The 11,835-nt window shown below is 46.3% G+C and overlaps 1 protein-coding gene across 1 annotated transcript in view; it reads left to right on the top strand.

Annotated features, from left to right (window-relative positions):
• Nucleotides 1–490: 490 nt before the first annotated feature.
• SLC39A11 (solute carrier family 39 member 11) overlaps nucleotides 491–11,835 on the top strand; it is a 306,777-nt gene continuing 295,432 nt past the window's right edge. Inside the window, exon 1 of the mRNA XM_089689524.1 lies at nucleotides 491–635. Coding sequence (XP_089545650.1) covers nucleotides 534–635 — 102 coding nt within the window. The 5' untranslated portion in view covers nucleotides 491–533. The remainder of the gene's footprint in view (nucleotides 636–11,835) is intronic.

Here is an 11,835-nt window from a genome sequence, read left to right as displayed (position 1 = left end):
GCTTCGGGACTGTCCATAATTTTAGAGGGTGCCTCAGGACTGTCCATAATTTTAAAGGGTGCCTCGGGACTGTTCATAATTTTAAAGGGTGCCTCGGGACTGTCCATAATTTTAAAGGGTGCCTCGGGACTGTCCATAATTTGAAAGGGTGCCTCGGGACTGTCCATAATTTGAAAGGGTGCCTCGGGACTGTTCATAATTTGAAAGGGTGCCTCGGGACTGTTCATAATTTGAAAGGGTGCCTCGGGACTGTTCATAATTTTAAAGGGTGCCTCAGGACTGTCCATAATTTTAAAGGGTGCTTTGACTGAAAAAAGTTTGAGAATCACTGTTATAGTGCATTAGTGGTAGGTTGCGGTTTATCAGAATATTATAACCAATCAGAGACTTTCTTCTTCAGTGGCATCTTTGTTGTATGTCATACATGTTCCCCAGCTGTGCAGTAGGCACCCTTCGTTCTGATTGTTTGATCTCGTTCCTCACAGGTGATGTTGGCAGCCTCCTATTGGTCTCTCCTGGCCCCAGCCATTGAGATGTCGGAGCAGTATGGAAGCCTGGCTTTCCTCCCTGCCGCCGTGGGTTTCTCCTTGGGGGCCGGCTTTGTGTATTTTGCAGACCTGCTTTTGCCGGCACTGGTAAGTACAAGTAACTGTTTGCAACTTCTGAAATCCATAGTCCGGTGGAGAACGTGTACACTGGCCTTCCAACACCAAATACCACAACATTCATTGAAGGGCTCAGCACTTCTTTAACATGCTTTCTATGGGAGGTTTGGACACTATGCAAAAAAAAAAAGGGGGCCGGCTCCCTCCAGTGGCTCCACCCCCACACTTAGTCTAGAGCTCAGTTTAGCTTAGTGTTCTGAGGAGGAAGCTCTGCTGGCTCTGGATTTATGGATTGCCACTTTGATTGGCTGTCCTTGCTTGCCCCTCATTTTGCAAATGCTTTTGTAGACTCTGGTATCCTCCAAAGAACACTAGAGGAGAGGGCAGGGGGGAGGAGAGGGCAGGAGGGGGTATAGGGGTTTCACCATTTCATTTCTTCTGAAACGGTGAACTAACATTTTTAATTGAACTAATGTTTTACCTGTTAGGGCAAAACATCAGGTTCACCGTAAACCCCACCCCCACCCCGTAGCATACACGACACTTTCTTTCACAGGCACTTGTTGTTTGTTTACACTGAAGGCTGGCAGGCTACCAAGATTGTGCTCCCATTGGAAATAAGGGGAGGGGGTGCTGTGATTTCAGTGCTTTTTTTGTTCTGAATTGTGAAGATGATTTTATCCTCAATGCCTACAGCTACATAGGTGAATGGAGGCGTTTTCAGGGAGCTTTACTGCTTGTTTGAAATACATAAAAACATTAACCTGTATAATCTGAGAACAGGTGCACTTTAAGCCGGGAATGCTATTTTTCCTCTCCTTCCCTTGGAATAGACAGATGTCTCCGTGTCACATAGCTTTGCACCGAGACAAAAATATCGCTGTGTTTTTTGCCGCGCGTGATTAGATTTGCAATCAGTCATGCGTATACCCCACCGATGTTTATTACTATTGCCATTATTAGTCTTGACAACATCAAATTTTTGCTGTGGATAAGGAATGCCTCCTCAAGAAGGCTTGACAGGTTATTTTTATGATCTTTTTCTGCAGTGCATTATTAAAGCTTCTTGTAATTTTCCTCCTGCTTGGCTTTCGGCTGCAACAGCGCACAATGCTGGATGGCAGCCATCTTGGTGGGGAACATCAAATACAGAGAAAGGTGTCTTTAACTCAGTCCATATTTATCATTGAGCCTCAGGCAGCCAGGGATAAAGGTGCCAAAAAGCACAACTCTTCTTACCTGTGTTTATCTTTCCGGTTTTTGGTGACTGTTGGACACAGGCTGCTTGGAGTAGTCATGTGACTCTCAGAAAACCTGGCCATACTCATCGCAATCTAATTGAGCAGTCGCTGCAAAATCTCCTTTAGATTTTCCAAAACAATACTGTATGGTCACCTTTATGAGCTTGTTGAACATTCTATTACAGAACCATGGCCATTAATAGGGAGTTGGCACCCTTTGACGTTATAACAGCCTCCACTCCTCTGGGAAGAGCATGTCTTTTGGAATTTGTGCTCATTTGTGAGGTCAGGTATTGATGTTGGATGAGAAGACCTGGTTCACCATTGGCCTTCCAATTCATCTCAAACGTGTTCATTAGGGTTGAGGTCAGGGACACGTGAGTTCCTACACCCATCACACCTGTATGAGCTTGTTGGACATCCCAATCCAAAATCATGGCCATTAATATGGAGTTGCCCCCCTTTCACCTTGGTCATTAATATAAAGTTGCACTGCTTTGTGGCTATACCATCCTCCGCTCTTCTGGAAAGACTTTCAACAAGATGTTGGTGTGTGTACATTTGTGAGGTCAGGTACTAGTTTGGGTAATCCAGCCTCACATTGGGCACCAATAAAGAAAAAACAAAGGATCTGGCTCGCAACTGGCATTCAAATTCATCCCAAATGCGTTCATTAGGTTGGAGGTCAGGGCTTTGTGCAGGACACTTAAGTTCCTCCACAGCAAACTGGTCAAATCAGGTCTTAATGGAGCTGGCTTTGTACACAGGCTCTTAGTCATGCTGGAACAGAAAATAGTCTTCACCCAACTGTTACCACAGGGTTGAGTTGTTATACATCCTATTCCAAAAGCATGGCCATCAATATGAAGCTACCTCAACGTTGTGGCTATAACATCTTCCACTGCACTCCTCTTGGAAGACCTTCCACAAAAGAGGGCATGTTTTGAGAGTTTGTACCATTTGTGAGGTTGGATGAGAAGACCTGGCTAACACATTGGGCTTCATGTTGTGCACCAAAAATGTCTTTATGGATCTGGCTTTGTACACAGGACACCGTTATGGTGGAACAGAAAAGGGTCTTCACCAAACAGTAACCACAAGGTTGGAAGAGCACAGTTGTCTGTCATGTCTTTGTATGATGTAGTATGAGCCTGAAAGCCCAAATCGGAAGTTGGAGAAGACCTGGCTCACCATTGGCATTCTAAACTATTCCAAAGGTGTTCAGTAGCGTTGAAGTCCGGTATTGATACTGGATGACTAGGCCTAACTCGCCATCAGTGTTCCGATTCATCCCAAAGGTACTTCTCTTTTAATATGAAGTTGCCCCAACTTTGTGGCTATAACATCTTCCACTCCACTCATCTTGGAAGACCTTTCACAAAATTTTGTAGGATGTCTTTGGGAATTTGAACCATTTGTGAGGTAAGATACTGATGTTGGATGAGAAGACCTAGCTCATACATTGGGCCTCATGTTGGGCACCAAAAATAAGACCTGGCTCACAATCAGAGTTCCAATTCATCCCAAAGGTGTTCAGTAGGGTTGAGGTCAGACGTTTGTACAGGATATTCCAGTTCCTCCACACCAAACTGGTCAAACCATGTCTATGGAGCTGGCTATGTACACAGGGTTACAGTCATGGGGGAACAGAAAAGGGTCTTCACCAATACTATTACCACAAGGTTGGAGGAGCACAGATGTCTACAATGTCTTTGTATGATGGAATAGTAACATTTCCGTTCACTGGAGACATGAACTCCATCATTTAGAGGAGTGTCTACATCCTTTGGGACAAATAGTGTTCAATAGGGTTGAAGTCAAGTACGTATGTTGGATGACAAGATCTGGCTCATTATTGATGTTCCAATTCATCCCAGAGGTGTTCAGTAGGGTTGAGGTCAGGGTTCTGTGGAGGACACTCTAGTTCCTCCACACCAAACTGGTCAAACCATGTCTTTATGGAGCTGGCTAAGTACACAGAGTTACCGTCATTGGGGAACAGAAAAGTGTCTTCGCCAAACGGTTTCCACAAGGTTGGAAGAGCACAACTGTCTACAATTTCTTTGTATGACGTTAAAGTCTAACTCTTTCAGTTTATGCAGAATCCAGGCAGGTGGCACAAACGTCATTCTTGCCTAGGCAAGAAATGCGGAAATGCTGCTTTGCTGGTGATCCTGTCCTATTTCAACACACATGACGCAGACATGGTCCACCGTTGTCACCAGCCGGAAACTTGCTCTGAGAAAAGTTATGGCGCCATCACTGGTGTGCATGTAGACAGTAAGTGGTTGCAGGAGATCAGCAGCACTGAGATGTAACACGGGGATGAAAAGAAAAGGATTTCAGTTAATAAAAGAAAACGTTAATTATTCAAACTGTATTGTGGGGGGAGGGGGGTGAGCAATTAAATAGGACAGAGGAGACACTATAGCCAGGAATTTTGTTCCATTTATTATTTGGCATTAATGGTTTGACAGGAAGATTAATCTTTCCAGCTTTACGCAATTCATAAAAAAAAAAAAAAAAAGGTCAGACATCTCCCTGCCACACGGGCCCATCAACATGTCGTCAGCAGGCAATAAAGGGCTGACGACCGCGGCCCCCCTGACTCCCGTGCGCTGTTGACACTTGCTGCGGGCAGTGCTGGTGTGGGAAACGTCGAAGGGCGACTGGGAGAACGACGTTGCTATGCAACCAGACCGGAGAGGCGGCTGCCTGATATCAGAGAGCTCTCCGCGCGCTAACTACGCTTGACAGGCCATAAGACCCGGGAGGATCGATTAACACTTCACGCAGCCAGAAGGGCTTTGTTTGAGGAGCGGCGCTATAGAACGAGCGTCTGCGGTCATCATCGACCGCCCGCTTCATCCGCCCGCCAAACTGAAATGGACAATTCCCCTGGACTGTATGCAATGTGTGTGTGTGTGTGTGTGTATATATGTATATATATATATATATATATATATATATGTATATATGTATATATATATATATATATATATATATATATATATATATACAATATCTCCCAGAAGTAAGTCCCCCCTCACATTTGTGTCAATATTTGATTCTCTCTTTCCATGTGACAACACTGAAGAAATGACACTTTGCTACAATGTGACGTAGTCAGTGTACAGATTGTATAACATGGAAATTTGCTGTCCCCTCAAAATAACTCAACACACCGCCATTAATGTCTAAACCGCCGGCAACAAAAGTGACTCCACCCCTAAGTGACAAGGTCCAAATTGGGCCCAATCAGCCATTTTCCCTCCCCGGGGTCATGTGACTCGTTAGTGTTACAAGGTCTCAGGTGTGAATGGGGAGCGGGGGGGTTACATTTGGTATTATCGCTCTCACTCTCGCGTACTGGTCACTGGAAGTTCAACATGGCACCTCATGGCAAAGAACTGTCTGAGGATCTGGAAAAAGAGAATTGTTGCTCTACATAAAGATGGCCTAGGCTATAAGAAGATTGCCAAGACCCTGAAACTGAGCTGCAGCACGGTGGCCAAGACCATACAGCGGTGTAACAGGACAGTTTCCACTCAGAACAGGCCTCGCCATGGTCCACCAAAGAAGTTGAGTGCACGTGCTCAGCGTCATATCCAGAGGTTGTCTTTGGGAAATAGACGTATGAGTGCTGCCAGCATTGTTGCAGAGGGTGAAGGGGGGGGTCAGCCTGTCAGTGCTCAGACAATACGCCTCACACTGCATCACATTGGTCTGCATGGCTGTCGTCCCAGAAGGAAGCCTCTTCTAAAGATGATGACCAAGAAAGCCCGCAAACAGTTTGCTGAAGACAAGCAGACTAAGGACCTGGATTACTGGAACCGTCTCCTGTGTTTGATGACACCAACATCAACTGATTGGGTTTAGATGGTGTCAAGCCTGTGTGGCGGCAACCAGGTGAGGAGTACAAAGACAAGTGTGTCTTGCCTACAGTCAAGCATTGGCCAATCAGTGATCACATGAATCTGGACTTTGTACAGCGATCTGTGTCGGACACAGCGGGCACCGATTGCGGTGCTGTGTTCTCCCAGGGAGCGCGCACAGGCAATGGATGCGGGGGGACGTTTAGTAACTTCCACCTGCACTGGCAGCGCTCCCGTCCGGCCGTTTATCTTCATGGGCCGGACGGAAAGAGGTTAAAGGAACATGTTGGTGCCTAGGAATAATAATACTGGTAATAATAAGATGAGATTTAGAAGTTGGTTTATTCTGACATCCACCTTCCATCGTTCTACCTCCCTCCCTCGGATCACAGGATTAATCTTCATTAGCAATGAAGATGGAGTCGGTGCGGTCACCCCTTCCCGCCAATGGAGGAGGATGGTGGTCAGTGCCTGACGTGTCCTTTTGTGTTGTTTCCCCCGAGCCTCAAACCTTTGCAGTGATATAAATGTCAGGCCTCTGGCAGTCAATTGTTCAATTAACTTCCGTAATGGCTTTGCTGCCATAGGCATCTGTGGCTCCTCGGCCTTTGCGGCGGCGCAAGTGTTAATTGCGCTGTCTGGGTAATTGGAGGGGGGAGATGGATCCGTCATGTGGCGGAAGCCAAAGACAGATTGCTGGAGCAGTTGGAGGAGGACAGACGTTGTGTGGTGGTGAGAGGAGCCGTGCTGCTGATTGTCAGCAATCCGTGGCCCTGGCGGCACTTCCAGAGCGACCGTCGCCCCTCGCAGCCAGCCATTGTCCATCCACGGTCAGTTATTGTCATCCCTCGTCATGGCGGGGCATATGTGGAATGGCTCCAGTGTTTTTTACATAAACAGTAAGCTATATAGTGATCATATCATACCCCTCATATATTTCCTATGCAGCCTCTGGGATTTGTTACACTGTTACTTTTTTTTTTTAAATATCCTTTAAAAATTGAAACAGAAGCAATGAAGCTCTGCGGATTATATCTTGTTTTTAATAAAGGAGATGTAAACCTTAAAGTAAAAGTATCTGATGGTGGTAACAGTGGTCCATGCCTGCATAATGTTTCCATCAAAAGCCTGTGTGATGGGGTGACAATGCAGGAGCAGCAAAATTGGGAGATGGGGAGTGTTGTCACCCTATAACAGGAAATGCCTGAACAAGGAGGCCTCCTTTTCATCTCCTGTCCAATACACCCTGGATCTAGCGATGTATAGCAAGACAAACAGTGGGAGAATGTTGCCTGTGGTGGTTGCAGATGCAGCAGGAAATCAGAAGACAGTTTGAGATGCTGGAAATGTCCTGACCGGATTTGTGCAGGAAACTGGTTCACAGATTGGGCACAGGAACCCATAGGTGCAGGACGTAGTTAAGGTAAGCAGTTGTCAGCAATAGTTGGGCATCAGAGGTGCCAATTTGGAAGGCAGGACCTAGGTCAAAGTCCAAGCCAAGGTTGACATCAGACGGGTAGCAGAAGTACCATGGTAGGATCAGGGACACCGACAAGGCCAGGATCAATATTAGATTGGCAGCAGAAGTACCAAGGTAGGAGCAGGGTTCGGGTTTAGGCCGAGATAAATATTAGATGGCCAAAGGAAGTGCCAAGGTAGGAGCAGGGTCAGAGTCCAGAAGTACTAAGGTGGAAACAGGGTCAGCGTCCAGAAGTACCAAGGTGGAAGCAGGGTCAGAGTCCAGAAGTACCAAGGTGGAAGCAGGGTCAGAGTCAAGGCCAAAGTCGATATGAGACTGCAGCAGAAGCACCAAAGTAGGAGCAGGGTCAGTGTCAAGGCCAGGGTCAATATTAGATGGCCAGAGGAAATTCCAAGGTAGGAGCAGGGTCAGAATTTAGGCCGGGGTCAATATTAGATGGTCAAAAGAAATGCCAAGGTAGGAGCAGGGTCACAATTTAGGCCGGGGTCAATTTTAGATGGCCAAAAGAAATGCCAAGGTAGGAGCAGGCTCAGAGTCAAGGCCAGGGTAAATATTATATGGGCAGCAGAATTACCAAGAGAGAAGCGGGGTTCAGGCTCGAGTTCAGGCCATGGTCCATATTGTGATAAATATAAATAAACAGCGCAAACATAGACCTCTAAATCAAATCAATATATAAAGTGCATAATATATAATAAAAATTATATTAGTAGTGAAAGTCCATCATGATAATAGACAACAAAAGTTCGTGAATAACAAAAAGTTTGTGCAAAAAGATCAAAAATTCTTCTAATGCAATGAAACTTCCACCTTCCACCCGTGCAAACCAACATCAAATACACTCACCAGATTTAGGTGAATGAAACGCCTTTTAGGAATTTTTAAGGGATCCTAAACCCTCTTTCGTATCCACTCTATAGGAATCCTCACCATCAGTATAGGCTCCACCATACAACCGGGGAGAGAAAATCTCAAATAGTGTGATATTGCAAATTACCGTTTTTAAATAAAATCAAGGATTAAGGCCACTCACATTTACATCACTTTAAAAAGGCATATTTATTAGAACAAGCTTCTTCCAGATGGACAATGAATGTCAGACAACCTCCACAGGAATCTCACATCACAGCTCCAGGATACAGCAGAAGCTCCACAGACATATATAATATGGTCCATATTAGCGGGGCAAAGGTAATAGCAGGGTTAGAGTCCAGGTCGGGGTCAATATTAGATGAGCAGTAGAAATACGACGGTAAGAGCAGGGTCAGAGTCAAGGCCAGGATCAATATTAGATGGGAAGTAGAAGTACCAAGAGAGGAGCAGGGTTTGGGTTCAGGCCAGGATCAATATTAGAGGGGCAAAGGAAGTAGCAGGGTCAGAATCTAGGCCAGGGCAAATACTAGATGGTCATCAGAAGTTCCAAGGTAGGAGCAGGGTCAGAATCTATGCCATGGTCAATACTAGATGGGCAGCAGAAGTACCAAGGTAGGAGCAGGATCAATGGAGTTGCAGTAATCAAGGCGGGGATAAGTTAATTTGTGGTGTCATTGGTCAGAAAGGGGCGGATTTTGGAAATGTTCTGAAGATTGAGGCGGCAGGATTTAGCCAGTGATTGGATGTGGGGCCCAAAGGAGATGTCAGAGTCTAGGATTATGCCTAGCACCCTGGCATGAGGGGAAGGACCAATGGTTGTGCTGTTGATCTTCATGGTAAAGTCATGAGTGGGGGATCGGGGATGAGGAAATATTACAACTCGGTTTTGGAAAGATTGAGTTTAAGGGAGTGGTGTGATATCAATGCTGATCTGTCGCTTAGTATATTTGTGATACGTGAGGAGATTGAGGGGGGGTGAGCTGGGGAGTGGAGAGATAGATCTGGGTGTCATCAGCATAGAGGTGGTATTGGAAGCCATGGGAAGTTATCAATTGGCCCAGGGAGGAGGTGTAGAGAGAGAAAAGGAGGGGCCCAAGGACAGAGCCTTGGGGTACCCCAATGGAAAGTGAAGGAGGAGTTGTATGTGATGCTGAAAGTGCACCGAGAAAGGTAAGAGGAGAACCAGGAGAAAGCAGAGTCACGGAGGCTGATGGAGTGGAGTTTACTGAGGAGGAGCTGGTGGTCGTCTGTGTCAAAGGTAGTGGAAAGGTCTAGGAGTATGAGTATGGAGTAATGGCCGTTGGTTTTAGCAGATAGTAGGTCTTTGGTGAGTTTTAGTAGGGAAGTTTGTGAACAAGGCGTTCGAGAAGCTTGGTGGCCAATTGGAGCAGGGAGATGGATCTTAAGTTATTCAAACAGGTGGGGTCCAGCGAGGGTTCTTTTTTTTTTTTTATTTTAAGTATGGGGGTAACCAGTGCATGTTCAAGCGGGGAGGGAAAGGTGCCCATGGAGAGTGAGAGGTTGACGATGTGGATTAGAGAGTTTAGGATCGAGTAGGAAGGAGGCTCGTGATGGGACGGGGTCCAGGGGACAGGTGGGGAAGTGAGCCTTGGAAAGGAGTTCGGTAACTTCCTCGGTGGTAACAGGGTCGAAGGAGGAAAGTGCTGAGCGTGGTGTTGGGCCTGGTATGTTGGTTGGAGGAGGAAGCTTGACACTGGAGATCTCATCACGAATTGTGGCGATAATTTGGTACAACATAATAAAAACTATATAAAACAGCAGTTTATGAACTTTTAAAAGAAAAAAAGATAAAAACATTGGGAACCGTTCACTTTTTTTGCTCTCATAGTCTAGAACGCGAAGCGTTAAATCTCTGCCGCGTCTGCTGCGAGTCCATGACCTTGTTGGAAGGAAGCCCGCAGGCTGGTTCCCCCCCCTCTCTCTCCGTGGGACCCGCAGGGGCCGAAGTGTGGAAGTTCCGAGTTGTCATCTGCCAGTTCAGATGTGTGAAACTCCTTTAAAATGTGAAATTTCTGCGTTCTCTTCTGCAGCGGTGCCCGGAACTCCGTCTCCGCATCAAAATGCAGAGGTTTCCATGGCGACCAATGATGTGTCCTCTGAGTGTGGGTGGGATGGAAAACAAAACTCTACACTTATCTTCTCCCCTAAAATAATTTCGGTGATCGGTGATCCGGTCTATTATCTTCTCAGGAGACACAGAATGGAATAATTATGGATTGCCGCCATTAAGCCGCGGTAACAGGTAATCGTCTTGGCGCTGTCAAACGCCAAAATACTGAAAATCCAGACTGTCTGTCCTCCGTCACATATCGACATTAAATCGGTCTTGTGGGATCTGCAGATTCTACCATCACTGACTACTCTTTTGGAAAATGCTACGCGCCTGGCCGCCATATGGATCCAATGGCTTCAGTTCTTTCAAACTATAGAAATTATGGAGATCTTGTTCTCTAGCTTCCTCTTCTGTGTCAGAGATTAATGGCGCATTCCCACAGGGAGGTGTGCCCGAGCGCGTGTGCTTTTTTGCACGCGTTCCCATGTGCCGCGTTTTAGAGCAAGCCCATTCATTTAATAAAAAAGGTGACAAATGTGCGTGCTTGCTAGATGTGTGGGGGTGCCGTTAAAGAATCAATGGCACCCCCCAGGGGTCTGCAAGAGACAGCGCGATTTTGCGTGAATTCCCGCATCACACTTGGTGTGAACTTGTATTAAAGCTTGAGACAGCCAGGCAGTTGGCATTTTCAGAAGGTCATGAATGAAGGCCCCAGTACAGGTTCTCTTTAGGCTTACGATCAATCATAGCATGGTTTTTGGTCTGTGGGTGCTGACAGACCTTTCCAGAACTTGAGTTCTAGCTTCCTCTTTGGCATCAGAAAAATATTCAAACCCGAGACGGCCAGGAAATGATCCTTTTCAGAAGGTCAGGAATGAAGGCACCAGTATGAGGCTTACAATCTGATAATACGGTTTTGATGTATGTTATGGCATGGACTCCACTAGACCTCTGAAGGTACACTGTGGTATCTGGTACCAAGCTGTCAGTAGTAGATCGTTTAAGTCCTGTAAGTTGGGAGGTGAGGCCTCCATGGATCGGACTTTGTTTTTTCAGGACAGAGGCTCGATTGGATTGAGATCTGGAGAATTTAGAGGCCGAGCTAACACCTCAAACTGAATGTTTTGTTCCTCAAACCATTCTTGAACCATTTTTGCCCTGTGTCAGGGTGCATTATCTAGCTGTAAGAGGTCAATGCCATCAGGGGATACCATTTCCACGAAGGGGTGAACTTGGTCACCAACAATGTTTAGGTAGGTGGCACGTGTCAAAGAACCATCCACATGAATGGCAGGAGCCAAGGTTTCCCAGCATAACATTGCCCAAAGCATCACACCGCCTCCGCCGGCTTGTCTTCTTCCCATACTGCATCCTGGTGCCAACTCTTCCCCGGGTAATTGATGCAAACCCACCCCGCCATTCACATGATGTAGAAGAAAATATGATCCATCAGACTAGGCCACCTTCTTCCATGGCTCCGTGGTCCAGTTCTGAGGCTCACGTGCCCACTGTAGGAGCTTTTGGCTGTGGACACGGGTCAGCATGGGCACCCTGACCGGTCTGCGGCTACACAGCCCCATACACAACAAACTGTGATGAACATTTTTCCTGCTTTCCAGCACATCAACTTCAGGGACAACATGTTCCCTTGCCGCTTAATATTGTTTTTTAATTGAGGAAATGCCTG

The sequence above is a fragment of the Staurois parvus genome, unplaced genomic scaffold (assembly GCF_062004578.1).
Source record: "Staurois parvus isolate SC_StPar_1 unplaced genomic scaffold, SC_StPar_1.0 ptg000482l, whole genome shotgun sequence".
NCBI classification, from domain to species: Eukaryota; Metazoa; Chordata; class Amphibia; order Anura; family Ranidae; genus Staurois; species Staurois parvus.
Note: the sequence above shows the minus strand (reverse complement) of the source record. Positions and strands in the feature narration are given on the sequence as shown.